The following is a 19821-nucleotide window of genomic DNA, read 5'->3' as shown; positions in this document are numbered from 1 at the left end:
ATTGTGCAGCACAGATGACTTAATCGCTGCTAACGCATGTCAGCTCCTATGAATGATCGTTACCCTAAGATAATTTCCTATTTATTAACCAAAACATGAGATGTTATATTTATAAGTGCAATAAGGCAGCCTAACCACAAGACGCTGACATATCATCCTTTCCTGGGTGGTCATACATAGGCCTAGTGGGTAAACTCTTAGATCATGGCACAGTGACATTGGGGAACATGTGACATACAAACGACAGCCCAGTGTCAATTATTTACATCTTAAGAAATTTATTGTGCCACTATACTTATGCTTTGTGTAAAGTCCTGCTTTGTCAGTATGTACTGATGCCAGAATGCGCTGCCCCTAAATAGACTCTGCACAACCACCCACATACCGTCCAAGAAGTCACAACAAATTACAGGGTATCAGGAACCCACTGATTGCAGCTCTATAACTCAGCTCCTTTTTGTAATGAGATCTCGGCTTTCCGACAGAACTCTTTATTTCCCCATAGTCATTACAGAACGTAGATCTATAAGGACAATGAAATAATATAGAACTACAAGTACCGGTTAAGACAAGCTCGTTCCTCCAGGGCCTCTTTGTACACCTTGGACTGGTTATCTGTCAGCACCTTTTTATATTCTAAAGCGGAGTTACAATATTTTTTAATCAGATATTGAGGGTTTCCTACAAATTGAATTCAGTCCAGGCTGTCCCCTGTGAGATAAACAGACCTTTCTATTTCCTTCACTGATACATTGTAGCAAACTATTACAAGAGGAGGGAGACTTGTGCTCCTGCCGGCACATATCGCTCTCAAACAGATTGCTTCTGGTTGTAAAGAAGAATGTTCCCGACCACTCACCACTAATGGGAACTTGGAGAGAAACTAGAATGCAAAGTTTAGTAGAAGTAGTGTAACTTATGTTACTTTTAGTGCAGGTATTACAGGGCCGTAACCCTGAACCTGGTAACGTACAGTGAGACTTTCTTGTTATTTTTCTCTCTCTATGTTGGTATGTAGAATAAAGCAAGTTACTCTAACACCATTGCCTTAATGTAGTTAAAAATGATAAAACCTTTTATACTCACCAACCCTTGCTGCAGCACTGGCCCTCCGCTGCTGCTCCTAGTAACTGTATACAAGCTGCAGTGGTAACGTCATGACTGCTGCATATATGACCGCTGCAGCCATCATTGAGCTAAGCAGTTGGTGCCATCTGCATCGGAATTACCTCTGAGCCCAGTGATATTGCAGCATTCATGTGCGCTGTGGTTGTGACATCACCACTGCAGCTTGTAAACCATCACCAGGCGCAGCAGCGAGAGTCGGCACTGGAACAAGGGTTTGTGACTACTGCTAATTTTATTATTTGTAATAGAGTTGAGCAAATAGACATGTAGGACCAACGTTACGACGTCTTGTGAGGAGCACATACAACGATGTCAGAATCAGAAGAGGACTTGTAAATGCCGCCTCTGGCACAGCAGACACGATCCTGCTGGTATTTTTGCTCAACTCAAATATTTATACACAGTAAACCGATGGGCTTAAGTAATTTAAAGTTAAAGAACCCCCTTAAGTATAAAATTTGATAGGAGATAGCAGTAGGAGTAATATCTGAGATACTGTACCAGCGGAACAGGGTAAAACTTAGGGAAGGCCCAACCCTAGGTGAATGGAAACATTGGCTATTTAAAAGTATTTTGTTTGAAAAGATCTATTCTGCAAAAAAATAGGTAGATTAATGTGGCATATAACTATGAGTCTGCGTTATTAAAAAGAGCAAAAAGTTGTATTTACAAGTTAGGATTGTGTGTCATTTCTTTCTATTCTGGTCATGGCTGGGGAAGGTGTGGTATATACAGTAGATTGTATGGTATTAATATTTCTGTATTTTAGGATTACGTGATTGATAAACATTGCTTTTTTTGTATGTGATGTTTCACAAAAATACCTTCCATCATATTCAAATGCGCATTGTTTTGCTTTGATAAGGTACTTCTAGAAAATGCCAAAATCCATGGAGATGAGAGAGTTCTTGATCTCTACAAGCAACTATCCAAATGTTCCTAGACCTATGAAGAGATTACAGATTCCTGGACCTCATTGCTGTCTACTAGAATGTAACCGTTTTTGTTTTGTTTTTTTTGAAATACCAATTCATTGCCTAATAAATCTTACAGCATCCAGTGCCCAAATGATATTCTGCACTTGATTTTGACTTCGACTTGGGTTATTTTTGATAAGCTACATTGTGTGTACATATACAGATATGCTGATCTTTCTACATATATTTGGACCTAAATGCACATGATGTTGCCTTGTTCGCTGTCAAAACTGTGCAAGTAAGTGATACTATGCAAATTTTATAGCTTTGATGATGTCATGTGACATGCCTCAATTTCCAATGGTGCATGCTCTGTATATGTACAAACAGCTGATATCGGTTTTTCTTCACAGAGTATTTCTGCACAAATAGAATTGAGCAGCTTCTAGTCAGTAGTGCATTATTTCTAATATACGGTACCCAGCATGCCTTCATTTTTTTTTTAAATAAAACATACTTAACCCCTTAACACTCCATGACAGATATCAGCCATGGAGTGAGACAAGGTATGTGGAGCAGGCTTGGGAGCTGAGCCTGCTCCCCATAGGGCAGATGTTGGCTGTGTTGCAGAGCTGGTATTTGGCGTTGCTGTCAATCATGGCATTTAAGCACCTAAATCCAGCTTAAGCGTCCATTTGGGTGTCTTCAGCTCACCTACGACACTATTGCTGAATGATGATGTGTTGTCATGGCACACATTGGTCTGCAGAAAGCACCCATCGCTGCCATGTTTGTTTCCTGTCATAGGGGATAGTGCAGTATAAAGTACAAGCTATAAAACAACTGCTAGTTCAACTTCCTCTTGGGGACTGAAAAAAAAAGTTCAAAGGAAAGTTGTTAAAAATATTATCTATATGAGGGGACGTGGCCTGAGCTATGGAGATGTAGGAGGCAAGAGCTCTGAGTTCCCACTAAAGAACCCAAAAGTGACTCACAAAACCCAGAAGAGGCATTTATTCATAGCCCTTACTGAGCTATTACCGCTCTACAACCTAGCTGGACCATTCTAGCATCAAAAAAGAAGCTTTTGATCAAGAATTTTAATCTTACAGCACAGTTGAGGTAAACACTGAAGCAAAACAGTGAGAAGCAGAGGGATACCTTTGCATATCTTTTTGCCACACCGGCATTCAAAATTGGAAGTCAGTACAAGCATTTCCCACCTGAGGGCCTATTAAGCAGATATCCCTGGTCATTTTGATACCCGCATCGGCGGGACTGAGGGAGGCACAACAGCTATTTTAACTATTAAACCCTACTGTCCCTCGTACATTGCAGCGTGACAGGCGGAGGGATACCCTCCCCTATATATCTTTGCCAGCCTGGGAAAAAAAATTGGTGACCGGTGCATATATATTTCTAACTTGGTGGACAACCTAGCTGAACCACCTGGACATTTTGACACCTACATCCGGGGAATAAGGGGAGGCACAGCCGAGATTTCACCTGTTAAACCCGGCGGGACTACCATGCACCGGAGCTGCGCTCTCCTCTGCAGTGTGGGGAGGAAAGTAGTTCCAGCCGCTCCAAGCGCCATATTGCAGCAAGCCCCGACTTCAACACGACTGCGGCTCCCGGAGCGTTCCAGACACTCAAGGGGCTGAGTGGCCTGAAGACCGAACATCGGAGGTGACTGCACATCCAGGGACACCGACAGAGAGGAGGACAGTCCTTAACAGCGCCCATCATCACAGGGACCTGCTTTACTGCAACCAAATAGGAATCTTGAGGTGAACACATTTTGGAGGCAGCCAAGGCAACCTTGGTTGCCTGGGTGAGTGTCTTGGGATCCAATCCCTTAAGGAATTGACAGTTTTGAGAGCACATTAAGGGTCACCTGTACCCACAATGCAAGGAGAAAGGGGCTTAGGGGATTGTGTACAGCCCATTCCATAACTAGTGCTTTATAGGCTCCTACCCCATAGTTCATATTACACCCTGGCTAGCAGCATCCAAGCCCCATATATATTTAATTGGGGGGGTCTATAAGTGTTAAATCATACATAATATTGCTGCGCCGCAGTTAAGCCTTGTACTCTTAGTATATAACTATTTGGACAGAGACTTTGCTCCAATCCTATTGCCAACCATAGGCTCAACTTTGTCACCCCACTGCCTGTCTGGACGAATCTGAGGGACAGAAATTGTGTTCTTTTCTTCATGATGAGCAGGAAGTCAATAAGCCACCTATACTTCCATTGTTGGACTCACAAGCTGTTTACTTAACCTTCAACCTCTTCCTTGACTGGTTACAAGGACTCCCTACGCTGCTGCATTAAAGAAGTCTATATTTAAAGGGTATATTAATCTATTTACTCCTTACATAAGCCTGGAAGGCCCATGATGTAATTACCTGTCTATTTTAGCTTTAAGCTGTGCATTTTGATCCCTCTTGTGTAATATCTTGTGGTACAGGTTATCAACCTATTTTTCTTTAATTGAAGTCTATTATCTCATATTATTTCACTCATTTATCTGTATACTGTACTACATAGTTATATTTTTATGCAATTACCTGTATATTGAATCCAGTTGCTACATACCGTTCTAGTCAATTGCCCCATATCACTATCTCTGCCCAAGTATCAGTAGAAATATATTGATCTAAAATAGAGACAGGGGCAGGGAAAACAAACAACAAATCACAAATAAGCAAACAGTCCTTACAAAGGCCCCATTCTAAAGGGGGTTTTACACATAGCGATATCACTAACAATATCGCTAAAGCATCACCGATTTGGTGACGCAGCAGCGATATCGCTAGCGATATCGCTACGTGTGATACTTACCTCCGACCGGCTCCCCCGCTGTCCATCGCTGATCGCGCAGCTCCATTTCTCGTCGGGCGCTTCCTGCTGGGCTTCCTGCTGGCGCTGACGAGCGACGTGTGGACGCGGATGGAGGACGTCAGGATCACCGCGTCTGAAAGGTAAGTATCGTCCGCTGTATTGCTGCTGCATCGCTGTGAGATCTTCCTGTGTGGAAGCTCACTAGCGATCATTTAGCGATGCACCAGCGATCCTGACCGGGTCATATCGCTGGTCGGGATCGCTGGTGCATCGCTAAATGTAAAGGGGCCTTAAATCTTCTGAAGATTTCCCCAGCTTACTTAGCCCTGTCAGATCAAGGTCCCCTATGAAGAAAGGGGAGCCAAAATATATGTATACAAAACAATCTTCCTTCCTAAAATACAGTAATGTTACAAAGGATGGGGCTATATAAAAAAAATCACCATCCAAACTGCCAGTAAACACGTGATCCATTAAAGGAGATTTCAAGGGAGCGTCCAAACTTCTAACGCTAAATACCCTCTCAGAGGAAATGGACGCTTCCAAATCATTCAAAAGTAAGGGTCCTACTGACCATGAGAGTAAAAATGATCCTTCCACTGAGTATTCGGACAATCAGACTGCTCACCTAATAACAGTCCAGACAGACAGTCAAAAGAGATCACGTGTAGAGGTATCACCAATAGCAGGGATTCCACCTCCTTCAATTAACCTAGATGAATTTCATGGTTCCAACAAACCTGCCACTGAAAGTTTCCTGGCTAGCCTCTTTAAGTAATTTAATGACTCTATTAGAATAGGGTTTGAACTACAAAATAAAGACCTGCAGGAGACTTGCAACAATTTTATCCAGAGATTCAAAAGAAATTTAAAAGAGATTTACTCTTGTTGAAAAAGACATTACTTACCTCTTCAAACAGAATTCTAACCTTCAGGCTGAGATCCTAACCCTCAAAAATAAGTTAACGGACTTTGAAGACCGTAATAGAAGAAACAATTTGAAGATAAGAGGCATACCAGAATCTGTCCCGCAAGGTGACCTCTCAGACTATACTAAAAACCTATACAAAAAACTGATCCCCAGTCTCTCTGACTTAGAACTTAATATCGACTGCATTCACCGTCTACCACGTCCCCAAGGGATCCCCTAAGACAAGCCCAGGGATACTATCCTTAGAGTGCACTTCGTTCAAGCAAAAGAAAGGATTTTAAAAGACATCAGAGAACCCTGAACCATATAAGAACATAAAACTGTTCTCAGACTACTACAAAGCGACTATGGACGCGCGGCGATCCTTTAAAGAAATAACCGCTAAACTCAGGGACCTGAGAGTGCCCTAGAGATGGGACTTCCCAACAAAGCTCTTGGTGTGGTACAATAACAAAAATTACCCAATTATTACTTCCCAAGAAGGCTCAAGATTCATTAACTTCCTAATGGAAGAACCTGCCTTTAATGATAAAGACTAGGAAGGGTAATATTTATTATTCTTCTCATCATATAATTTTTTCAGTAGACCTCTAACTCAGAGATGTCTTTGTGGGCCTCAGCCACAAATTATTTTGTTTATACCCCACACTTAGGTGAGACCCAGTAAACTTGAAGTGCTCCAGGAGAACCTCTAAGGTTCATTGCTGTGTATTCTTTAACAATAATTTTTATTGGAGTTTTCAAAATAGTAAGCAAAGTATAAAATTTACATTTATACAGTCATATCCAAATAGACTATTGAATGATGTAAAAAGATACATCACAATATGATGACATTTCAATAATATATCAGCACCTGATATAAGTGTAGAAAACAATAAACAGAATAATACCAGAAAAGAAACTTTACAAAAGTACACTTAGGCACCTAGATATGTGAAATTTTTGGCACATCATGAATCAAAAAAGAAAGGGAAATATAAGTTCAGGATATCATTGCTGTGTATTCTGGCCAGTTTTAGACAGTCCAATCAAAATTTTGTTTTATTATTATTCATAATTTCTTATGAAAATTCTTTCTTATAATGTTAGAGGCATCAACAGCTCTAATAAAAGATTCACCATTTGGAAAGAGATTAACCACTCTCGTGCCGATGTTGTATGTCGACAAGAGGTGAAATTGACGAAAGACAACCATCCAATCTTCCAGCACAAACAAAATTCTTCACATCTTTAAATTGCTACACCCTTCCAAAAAAGGAGGTGTCCTTACATTGATAAATAGCGCTGTCCCATTCCTACTCGTCGACAAGGTAACAGCTCATTTGGGTAGGTTCCATATCCTCACTTGTCTATTAAATAACAAACCTTGCACAGTAGTGAATATATATGCCCCAAACAAGAATCACATTTCTTTCTTAAATAAACTACATAAAAAAGTGAGCAAAACTAAAATAGGAGATACCATATGGATAGGGGATTTTAACATCCTGCCTGATAGCACTATGGACTCCTCATCCATAGTTCGTCACAAAGCGCCAGTCTTAAAGAAATGGTTGATTCAAAACAAACTCTACAACATTTTCAGATGTCTTAATTCCTCTTCCAGTGAATATTCTCACTATTCGGACGTGCACAAGACGTGAAGCTTCCCGTATACATCTAATTTTGACAAACGTTTTTACCCTCTCCAAATTTAAGAGTTTTCAGTTTTTAAAGAAAACTATTTCAGATCACGCCTCAGTGTTAGCGGATTTCCTTCTGGGCCCCCCACTCTGAAATAACTATCTATGGAAAAGCAATCCTACATTATTCAAAATTCCAGACTTTAAACAGGAAAAAGAGACCCTACTAAATAACGATTTCAAATAGAATACGCGTATGTATGAGGATATAAATGCCTTCACACTGTGGAACGCCCACAAAGCGATCTTCAGGGGAAGCCTCATACAATTAGCAGCAAGATATAAAAAGAAAAACAGGGAAAGGATTGCCAACTTGCAGATCCAAATCAATACAAAAGAATCACAGCAGAACATCTTGCAAAAATCATCTCCAAACATACAGGCGGAAATATTGAAGTTGAGGCGAAAACTGAAATCTGAGATCTTCCAGGAGTATGATTCTGTTAAAAAAGCTTCAAAATTCAGGGTGTGTACATCATTAAACAAGCCTACTAAATATATGATGGCAAAAATCAAAAAGGAACGTATCAACAGAAGAATTATGATTCATCCTAACGACATTGTCAATTCCTTCGCAGTCTTTTTCCGTCAATTGTACAATTTGAAAGACGACCCCTGTACTCCTATTACTGACCCAGACTCCATCAGCGCATTCTTATCTAGTATTAACCTCCCTAAAATATCTCCATCAGACTTAGTATTCATTAATAGTCCCTTTAAAGAAAAATAAATAATTGATACTATCAATAAATTAAAGACTCAGAAAACACCTGGCCCAGATGGCTTCGCTAACGAATATTTTAAATCTCTCTCAAAAATTCTAGCCCTGCACCTAGCTTCTATTTTTAATCTTCCCTCCTCTCAGGGTTTCTTCCCTAAAGAAATGCAAGAAGCAGTTATCCCAAAAGCCAAAGTAGATCCTGAGAGGATACAAAGTTATCACCCAATTTCACTACTAAATAGTGATAGTAAAATTTATTCTAAAATTTTGGCTGATCAGTTAAAAAAACATTCTCTCACATTTACTAACAGATGACCAAATAGGGTTCACTGAAGATGCCAAGCGTCAGATGGGACTAGAAGAGTCATCAGTCTAATTAACACTATCAAGAATTCAAATTCACAAGCTACCTTTCTGACACTGGATGCCGAAAAGGCTTTCAACAGGATAAACTGGTCTTATTTGGGTTTGACCTTAAATTCCTGTCTATCTTTGCTCTATATTCGGAACCTAGTGCCAGGATTTACTCCAATAATTTCCTGTCCACTTCATTCATCAACTCCAACGGCACATCACAGGGGTGGCCTTTGTCACCCTTGTTGTTTGTTCTTGCAATGGAACCCTTTGCGGAAAGAATCAGAACAAATATAGATATTCTTGAAATTAATGTTCAATCTCGCCAATTTAAAATTGGCATGTTTGCTGATGATATCTTTCTTACGCTACTTGAGTCAGCAGCCTCGATTGAAGCGCTTTCTTTAGAGTTGGAGACATTTTCCAGAGTATCATTCAAGGAAGGTTAACCCACCTAATTTCAAATATTTGACCTTCAACTCTAAAGTTGGAAAGTTGAGAGATCGTATAAATCTCGCTTGGGAAGATAATGAAATAGTGTATTTGGGAATAATCATAACAAACAAGCTACAAAATATAATTAAAGCTAAATTTGATAACACCCTTAAAACAGTCACCCTTTACATCTTTCATTTCGCTCAATCAGAACTTTCTTTATTCGTGAGAATAATGATAATCAAAACATTTATTCTACCTAAGATTCTTTATCTTTTTAGAACCCTCCCAATAATTTTCCCCTATCATTCTATTTATAGATTTCAAAACTTGATAAACTCTTTGTCATGCCCGCCATGTCCATTATGACTGTCATACCCGCTATGTCTGATATGCCGCATGATTCCTGGAACAGTGTGCACTCGCGCCTTACCTCATGGCTGCACACGGTTGCTGGGTAACCATCCGTCTCTGCTCTGATTCTGCAATTCACTCTGTATTCCTGGAGCCCCTGATCATGTGACCTTACCTATGTTCCAGTACTGTCTGATTCTGCAATCCTCTGTATTCCTGGAGCCCCTGATCATGTGACCTTTCCTATGTTCCAGCACTGTCTGATTCTGCAATCCTCTGTATTCCTGGAGCCCCTGATCATGTGACCTTTCTTATGTTCCAGTACTGTCTGATTCTGCAATCCTCTGTATTCCTGGAGCCCCTGATCATGTGACCTTTCCTATGGTCCAGCCAGTCTGATCTAGCAACGCTCTCTATGACCCTGGAGGAACTGAACCGGAAGTCCTTCCCTGGTCCTGACCTGGAAGTGCAGGTGCTATATCAGACCGCCTCTTCCTTTGGTCGGGGCCTGAGTATCGTGTTGCTTCCCTGCATGGCTGCTTGGTCTGCTCGGTCGCTCCCTGTATTCTGTGCCCCTGCACTCTGCCCTGTCGTGCGTCTCTGCACATGCTCTGTGCTTGTACTCTGTCTCTTGTCTCGTGCCATGTCTTGTGTTGTCTCTCGTGCTGTGTTTTTCCTTGCTATGCTGTGCCTTGTAGTCCTTCCGGTGTCCTCTGCCTTGCCTGCTTTGCTATGTCTTGCCTTTGCTATGCTTTGCCATGTCTTGCCTTTGCTATGCTTTGCCTTGTGGTCCTTCCTATGTTCTCTGTTTTTGCTTGCTCTCCCTTGCTCTTACCTATGGTGCTCTGTAGTGCCTCCTGGCACACGCACCATTCCTCTGCTCTCTGATCTATGGTGCGCTCTTGCACATTTCCTGGCTAGTCTCAAGGTTCTTCCTTGACCCGGCTCTGGGCTTCGGCCTACGCTCCGCTGCTAGCTCTGTTCCGTTCTGACCTGACTCTGTTTCTGCTTATGTTCCGCTCCATGTTCCGTACTCTGTCTAGCCTTGCCTTGTTTCTCGCTTTGCCTCGCCTTGTTTCTTCGTGTGCCCTTTGCATGCGCCTGGCCATCCTAGCCTCCTGCTTGTGCCTCAGCCGTGCTCGTCGGTCAGTGACAGCTGTGTCGCCTGCTATGCCCCAGCCGGGTTCGCTGGAGTCTTGCCCGCCTGTTTGTGCTGCAGCCCGACCAGCTAGCCAGTGCCCAGCCGGGCTCTCTGTGCTTCCTTGCACCTACGCTGTGTCTGCACTGTGCTCTCCATGCTTCTCTTAGCACGCGCAGGCCCTTGCCTGCCCAGTGGCATACCTCCTCGTGCTTCTGTAAAAGTATGCGCAGGTCTAGCCATGTACCCTGTCGTGCCCTCTAGCACGTACAGGTCCTAGTCTGTACCCTGACCCTGGCGTGCCCCTCTGCACGCGCAGGACTCTGCCTCTGACCCTGGCATGCCCTCTGCACGCGCAGGACTCTGCCTTGAACCTTGACCCTGGCGTGCCCTCTGCACGCACAGGACTCTGCCTTGAACCTTGACTCTGGCGTGCCCTCTGCACACGCTGGACTCTGCTTTGTACCCTGACCCTGGCGTGCCTCTCTGCACGCGCAGGACTCTGCCTTGAACCTTGACCCTGGCGTGCCCTCTGCACGCGCAGGACTCTGCCTTGAACCTTGACTCTGGCGTGCCCTCTGCACACGCTGGACTCTGCTTTGTACCCTGACCCTGGCGTGCCTCTGCACGCGCAGGACTCTGCCTTGAACCTTGACCCTGGCGTGCCCTCTGCACGCGCAGGACTCTGCCTTGAACCTTGACTCTGCCGTGCCCTCTGCACACGCTGGACTCTGCTTTGTACCCTGACCCTGGCGTGCCTCTCTGCACGCGCAGGACTCTGCCTTGAACCTTGACCCTGGCGTGCCCTCTGCACGCGCAGGACTCTGCCTTGAACCTTGACCCTGGTGTGCCCTCTGCACGCGCAGGACTCTGCCTTGTACCCTGACCCTGGCATGCCCTCTGCACGCGCAGGACTTTGCCATGAACCTTGACCCTGGCTTCCCCTCTGCACGCGCAGGACTCTGCCTTGGATCTTAATCCTGGCGTGCCCCTTGGAACGCGCTGGACTCCGCTTTGTACCCTGACCCTGGCGTGCCTCTCGGCATGCGCAGGACCCTGTCTTGTATGTTGAACTTTGAACCCTGGCGTCACACCTACACACGCACGTCCTTTGCACGTTGAACCTGACGTGTCCCCTACACACGCATCTTGCCTAGCACCTTGCCCTGGACCCTGGTGTGCCCCTAGCACGCACCCTGCCTGGAATCTTGCCTTGGACCTCGTCGTGTTCCCTAACACGCACCATGCCTGGAGATCTGTCGTGCCTCCTTGCCTGTACCCTGGTTTGCCTGCTGGATTCCTGGAACCTGCCACCCCTGCCAGAGATCGTAAGCATGAAGACTACAGCCTGATGCCCCGATCCCTGCCAGCTGTCCGGAGTCCGATGCCATCGTGTCCTTGCCGGTAACCGGACTTGCCTTCTAGCACGTGCTATTCCATGGACCTTGGCATGCCACGCACGCACCTTGCTGTGTTTGCCTGTTACCCCGTTTTGCACTTATGTTATCCTGAATTTGCCTTAATGAAGAAACCTTAAATTCACATATTGTCTTGTCTTGTTTCCTGCTCGTCCCTGGTCGTCAGACTCTCGTACCTGGTGTCTACTCGTGCCGGCCGTCTGGTGCCAGCAGTCGTGGTGGCTCACCCCCTTGGTCTTGCCCCTGACACTCTCTGTATAGGGGGTAGTTCCTCACAAGGTCAGCTCACCCTAGCTGGGTGGGTGCCACGACCCAGAGGTTCCACTCTAAAAGAAAACGACTCAGCTAAAGCTGACCTCGTCACACTCATGCATTTACTGTGCAAGCATAAACGTAACGGCGGGGCTGATCTTCCAGATATCCATGCCTATTACCTAGCTTTACTGGTAAAACAAAGACAGCAATGGTTTGACAAAAAAGTACATCTAGCATGGTTCCAGAGTGAAAGTGATATTCGTAACCAATATTCTGCGCAAGATACTTTTTTCAATTTTTTTAGTTTCACAAACCACATAAGGAACCTTCCCATCCCATCTTTAAGGCTATAATACAAGAGTGGAGAACTCTTCTTAAACCTCCAAGAAAAAATTTTAATAAGACGGAACAAATTATTAACCCCTTCATGACCAAGCCTATTTTGACCTTAATGACCAGGCCATTTTTTGCAATTCTGACCAGTGTCCCTTTATGAGGTAATAACTCAGGAATTTTCAAATTTTGAATTTTTTTCTGTTAAACCAGAGAGTTATGTGACACAAATAGTTACTAAATAACATTTCCCACATGTCTACTTTACATCAGCACAATTTTGGAAGCAAAATATTTTTTTGTTAGGAAGTTATAAGGGTTAAAAGTTGACCAGCGATTTCTCATTTTTACAATAAAATTTACAAAGCCATTTTTTTTAGGGACCATCTCACATTTGAAGTCACTTTGAGGAGTCTATATGGCAGAAAATACCCAAAAGTGACATCACTCTAAAAACTGCACCCCTCAAGCTACTCAAAACTACATTCAAGAAGATTATTAACCCTTCAGGTGTTTCACAGGAACTAAAGCAACATGGAAAGAAAAAATGGACATTTTAATTTTTCCAACAAAACTTTTCTTTTAGCATCAATTTTTTCATTTTCACATGGGCAACAGGATAAAATGGATCCTAAAAATTGTTGGGCAATTTCTCCTGAGTACACTGATACCTCATATGTGGTCATAAACCACTGCTTGGGCGCACGGCAGGGCTCAGAAGGGAAGGAGCACCATTTGACTTTTTGAATGGAAAATATGCTGGAATATTTAGAGGTTGCCATGTCACGTTTGTAGAGCCCCTGTGTGCATAAACATTGGAGCTCCTCCACAAGTGATCCCATTTTGGAAACTAGACCCCCCCAAGGAACTTATCTAGATGCATAGTGATCACTTTGAACCCCCAGGTACTTCACAAATTGATCTGTAAAAAAAAAAAGTACTTTTTTTCACAAAAATTTTCTTTTAGCCTCAGTTTTTTCATTTTCACATGGGCAACAGGATAAAATGGATCCTAAAATTTGTTAAAAAATTTCTCCTGAGTACACCGATACCTCATATGTGGTCATAAACCACTGTTTGAGCGCACGGCAGGGTCCGGAAGGGAAGGAGCACCATTTGACTTTTTGAATGGAAAATTAGCTCCAATCGTTATCGGACACCATGTCGCCTTTGGAGAGCCCCTGTATACCTAAACATTGGAGCTCCCCCACAAGTGACCCCATTTTGGAAACTAGACCCTTTAAGGAACTTATCTAGATGTGTAGTGAGCACTTTGAACCCCCAAGTGCTTCACAAAAGTTTATAACACAGAGCAGTGAAAATAAAAAATATTTTTTTTCCTCAAAAATGATTTTTAGCACACTATTTTTAATTTTCACAAGGCTAACAGGAGAAATTGGACCACAAAAGTTGTTGTCCAGTTTGTCCTGAGTACACTGTTACCCCATATGTGGGGGGGAACCACTGTTTGGGCACACGGCAGGGCTCAGAAAGGAAGGAGCGCCATTTGACTTTTTGAAATGCAAATTACTTCTAATCGTTAGCGGACACCATATTGTGTTTGGAGAGCCCCTGTGTGCCTAAACATTGGAGCTCCCCCACAAATGACCCCATTTTGGAAACTAGACCCCCTAAGGAACTTATCTAGATGCATGGTGAGTACTTTGAACCCCCAAGTGCTTCACAAAAGTTTATAACGCAGAGCCATGAAAATAAAAAATATTTTTTTTTCCTCAAAAAATTATTTTTTAGTGCGCAATTTTTTATTTTCACAAGGGTACGAGGATAAATTAGACCCCAAAAGTTGTTGTCCAGTTTGTCCTGAGTACACTGGTATCCCATATGTGGGTGGGGACCACTGTTTGGGTACACGTCGGGGCTCGGAAGGGAAGTAGTGACATTATAAAATGCTGACTTTGATGGAATGGTCTGCGGGCATCATGTAACATTTGCAGAGCCCCTGATGTACCTAAACTGTGGAACCCCCCCACAAGTGACCCCATTTTGGAAACTAGACCCCCCAAGTAACTTATATAGATGTGTGGTGAGCACCTTGAACCCCCAAGCGCGTCACAGAAGTTTATAACGCAGAGCTGTGAAAATAAAAAATATTTTTTTTTCCTCAAAAAAAAGATTTTTAGCCAGCAATTTTTTTTTCACAAGGGTAGCAGGATAAATTGGACCCCAAAAGTTGTTGTCCAGTTTGTCCTGAGTACACTGGTACCCCATATGTGGGTGGGGACCACTGTTTGGGTACACGTCGGGGCTCGGAAGGGAAGTAGTGACATTATGAAATGCTGACTTGGATGGAATGGTCTGCGGGCACCATGTAACATTTGCAGAGCCCCGATGTACCTAAACTGTGGAACCCCCCCACAAGTGACCCCATTTTGGAAACTAGACCCCCCAAGGAACTTATCTAGATGTGTGGTGAGCACCTTGAACCCCCAAGCGCATCACAGAAGTTTATAACACAGAGCCGTGAAAATAAAAAATATTTTTTTTTCCTCAAAAAAAAGATTTTCAGCCAGCAATTTTTTATTTTCACAGGGGTAGCAGGATATATTGGACCCCAAAAGTTGTTGTACAGTTTGTCCTGAGTACGCTGGTGCCCCATATATAGGGGGAACCATTGTTTGGGCACACATAAGGGCTCGGACTGGAAGTAGTGACGTTTTGAAATGCAGACTTTGATGGAATGGTCTGCGGTCGTCGTTATGTTTGCAGAGCCCCTGATGTGCCTAAACAATAGAAACCCCCCACAAGTGACCCCATTTTGGAAACTAGACCTCCCAAGGAACCTATCTAGATGTCTGGTGAGCACTTTGAACCCCCTAGTGCTTCACAGAAGTTTATAACGCAGAGATGTGAAAATTAAAAAAAAAAAAAATTTTCCACAAAAATATTTTTTTAGCCCCCAATTTTTTATTTTCCCAAGGGTACCAGGAGAAATTAGACCCCCAAAGTTGTTGTGCAATTTTTCCTGAGTACACTGATACCCCATATGTTGGGGTAAACCACTGTTTGGGCACACGTCGGGGCTTGGAAGGGAGGGAGCACCGTTTAACTTTTTGAACACAAAATTGGCTGGAATCAATGGTTGCACCATGTCGCGTTTGGAGACCCCCTGATGTGCCTAAACAGTGGAAACCCCTCAATTCTAACTTCAACACTAACCCCAACACACCCCTAACCACAGCTCTAACCCCAACACATCTCTAACCCTAATCCCAACCCTAACCCCAACACACCCCTAATCCCAATCCTAACCACAAGCCTAACCCTAATTCCAACCCTAACCCTAATTTCAACCATAACCCTAATTCTAACCCTCTTTCCAACCCTAACCCTCTTTCCAACCCTAACCCTCTTTCCAACCCTAACCCCAACCCTCTTTCCAACCCTAACCCTCTTTCCAACCCTAACCCTCTTCCCAACCCTAACCCTCTTTCCAACCCTAACCCTCTTTCCAACCCTAACCCTCTTTCCAACCCTAACCCTAATGGAAAAATAAAAATAATTTCTTTATTTCATCAGTTGATCCTGCCTATGGGGGTGATAAACGGGGGGGTTTATTTACATTTCATTCTATTTTGATCACTGTGAAAGTGATTAAAATGAATGAATGGAAATTGGAGCCGGCGGGCGCACTGCGCAAAATGGCGGCGCCCATGGTCCGGGACCGCGGGACACCGGGAGCCATAACGGCACTCGGTGAGTGGTGGGAGGGGGGGCAATCGTAAGCCGGGGCGGAGCGGAGGGAAGGCGGGGGGGAGATGATGACAGCGGCGGCAGTGGCGGGGGGCAGATTGTCCCCGTTAACGGGTGGGGGGGTCGGATCGCTGTCACCAGCCATGTCCGATGCTACAGCAACGTCGGACATGGCTGGATTGTAATATTTCATCAATTTTCATTGATGAAATATTACTATCGCTCTAATTGGCTGTTTCACTTTTAACAGCCAATCAGAGCGATCGTAGTCACGTGGGGGCGAAGCCACGCCCCCTATGCTGAAAAACAAAGCCCCCTGTATCTGCGGGTCGGGTGTCCTTTCAGTGACCTAGGTCACCCGACCCGCAGGGGGGCTTTAAAGTCATGACACCACATAGGCGTCACTGGTCAGATTTGTACCAGGTTTCATGACGCCTACGTGGCGTCATTGGTCGTGAAGGGGTTAAATTCCCTCTTCATCTATTAGCGTTGATATATAATCTTCCACTTTCAGAAGTTTGGACTAAATCGGGCATTATAAATATTGGAAATATCTATAATGGGACTAAATTCCTTACTTTTAGTGAGATTAAAACCAAATTTAACTTACCTTCGTCTGAACTAATACCATTTATAACCCTAACAGAAGGCACACCGAAATTACTAAGTAGGATATCCTTCATCTGAACTAATACCATTTATAACCCTAAAAGAAGGCACACCGAAATTACTGAGTAGCATATCCTTAGGCCAGGCACATACTGCGTTAAGGCAGCCCGTTCAATGCATAGCGTTGACGGGTTGCATTAACACTATAGCATAATGCGATATGCGTTATGCTATACTGCTAGCGCAGATGCTTCATCACAAACCCATGCCGCTTTACGGCATGCGTCGCGATGCGCCCGACAATGGAGGGCAATGGTGTAGAAGAACCTAGAATATAAGACACTAGATGGTGGCCCAATTCTAATAATGCAATAATGCACCCCCCAATCCTGATATGCATGGTCCTCTCACCCCCCAATCGTGATATGCATGGTACCCCTCCCCCCCCATCCTGGTATGCATGGTCCCCTCATGCCCCAATCCTGATATGCATGGTCCCCTCACCCCCCAATCCTGATATGCATGGTCCTCTCACCACCCAATCCTGAAATGCATGGTACCCCTCACCCCCCCAATCCTGGTAAGCATAGTCCCCTCACCCTCCAATCCTGGAATGCATGGTCCTCTAACCCCCAATCCTGGTATGCATGGTCCTCTCACCCCTCTTTCCTAGTAAGCATGGTCCCCTCACCCCCCTTTCCTGGTATGCATGGTCCCCCTCACCCCCTTTCCTAATATGCATGGTCCCCTCACGCCCCAATCCTGATATGCATGGTCCTCTCACCCCCCAATCCTGATATGCATGGTCCTCTCACCCCCCAAACCTGATATGCATGGTCCCCTCACCCCCCTTTCCTGGTATGCATGGTCCCCCTCACCCCCCTTTCCTGGTATGCATGGTCAACCTCACCCCCCCTATCCTGGTATGCATGGTCAAACTCAACTTCCCTATCCTGGTATGCATGGTCACCCTCACCCCCATTTCCTGGTATGCACGGTCAACATCACCCTCCTATGCTGGTATGCATGGTCACCCTCACCCCCCTATCCTTGTATGTATGGTCACCCTCACCCCCCTATCCTGGTATGCATGGTCACCCTCACCCCCCTTTGCTGGTATGCATTGTCCCCCTCCCCCCCTTTGCTGTTATGTATGGTCACCCTCACCCCCCTTTGCTGGTATGTATGGTCACCCACACCCCCCTTTCCTGGTATGCATGGTCCCGTCACCCCCCTTTCCTGGTATGCATGGTCTCTGTTAAAATAAAAAATAGTTATATACTCACCTTCCGACGGCCCGCGATCTACACTCCACGCGCCCGGCCTCGTGGTCCCAGTAATGCATTGCGTGAAACACCGCTGTTGATGTCGTGCTCTTGCGAGAGTGACGTCATCTCCGGTCTAAGGCGCAAAGCCTTACTGGGACCGCGACGCCGGGCACGTGGAGTGGAGATCGCGGGCCGTCGGAAGGTGAGTATAACCTGTTTTTTATTTTAATTCTTTTTTTTCAAGAACCCTGCTCCCGATTGAGCACTGCGCCCAATTGCGCCGTCCGCCGGTTGGTCGCGGCCTAGCGGCTGCGACCAATCAGCGGCAGGCGCAGCTTACCGTTACAAACAGCTGCGCCTGTCGTGATTGCATGCCGCGGGATTTCGGTTACAGACAGACACGATAAGACGATTATATATAGATATTTTCCGTTGTTTCACATTTTTTTGTTAATTATATATATACAGTACAGACCAAAAGTTTGGACACACCTCCTCATTCAAAGAGTTTTCTTTATTTTCATGAGTATGAAAATTGTAGATTCACTCTGAAGGCATCAAAATTATGAATTAACACGTTAATTCATAATTTTGATGCCTTCAGAGTGAATCTACAATTTTCATAGTCATGAAAATAAAGAAAACTCTTTGAATGAGGAGGTGTGTCCAAACTTTTGGTCTGTACTGTGTGTGTGTATATATATATATATATATATATATATATATATATATATATATATATATACATACACACACACATATAGACCAGCTCGCCACTGGAAAAGCTGAAAAAAGAAATCATGAGCAAATGGCAACAGCCAATTTTTTTTTTTTTATGAAGTTCAGAAAGAAAAACTTTTGTGACACAATAATAATACTGATGTGAAGAATCATGTTCAAGGTCTCTTTTATTGCACTATTAGTACCATGAGAAGTATAAACTCTAAGAAAAAAAAAAAAAAAGAATAGAATTTAATTTCTTTCACCATGTCATTGCGCTTGGAGTTTTTTTTTACGTTTTCTTATATGCTATATAAAATAAATGATATCTTTCAACATAATAACTCATCCCACAAAAAATAAGCTCTCATATGTCTTTGTCAACAGTTGTGGCTCTTTAAGAAAGAGGGGAGGACAAAAATGAAGACACAAGACTTGCCTGTGTCCTTAAAGAGGACTTATAACTAAATTAAAAGTGGACATTTTTTGGTCTTATTTTATCTCCACTGCCCCCCTAAGTGACCAATTTTTTTCTATTTGTTTGAGGGGGTTAGGTTTAACAGTAATAAGTTTCCAAAGATGAGGGCCTTTTTACTTACTGTTAATTTTTATGGTCTTTATCTAGAGGCTTACAGGGTAATAATGCAGAGCTGCCTAAAACACACATCCTTGCTAAAGACCGAAACAATAAGTAAAATGGTCCACATAGCTGGAACCATATGGTGGTGATTCTACTCCACTTTGAAAAAGCAAAGTATACCAAACGTGTGTCAGGGGCCACAAGGGTGGTCAGGACCTATGATGGGTAAGAAGCTGGGCGTGTGTTATGACATGTGATTATACTGATGACTAGACGCAGATTGATCTCTCAGCGGTCTTCAGTAAAATGGAACTGGTGGCGGCTTATGCACAGATTTAGATCTCTGCTCAGTAACGAGCTAAGACCTCAATCTGCACATTGACCGCCAACAGCGCCATTTTACTGAAGGCCGCTG

The 19821-nt window shown here is 43.9% G+C and overlaps 1 protein-coding gene across 4 annotated transcripts in view; it reads left to right on the top strand.

Moving 5' to 3' along the window:
• Positions 1-2199, top strand: part of SKIC3 (SKI3 subunit of superkiller complex) — a 262730-nt gene extending 260531 nt beyond the window's left edge. For all 4 annotated transcript variants that reach the window (XM_073590811.1, XM_073590899.1, XM_073590727.1 and 1 more), the window contains one exon: positions 1994-2199. In XM_073590811.1, coding sequence (XP_073446912.1) covers positions 1994-2071 — 78 coding nt within the window. In that variant the 3' untranslated portion in view covers positions 2072-2199. The remainder of the gene's footprint in view (positions 1-1993) is intronic.
• The last annotated feature ends 17622 nt before the right edge of the window (positions 2200-19821 follow it).

This window comes from Dendrobates tinctorius, unplaced genomic scaffold (genome assembly GCF_039654945.1).
Source record: "Dendrobates tinctorius isolate UK_male_01 unplaced genomic scaffold, ASM3965494v1 ptg000003l, whole genome shotgun sequence".
Lineage (NCBI taxonomy): Eukaryota > Metazoa > Chordata > Amphibia > Anura > Dendrobatidae > Dendrobates > Dendrobates tinctorius.
This window is presented reverse-complemented; position numbering and strand designations above follow the sequence as displayed.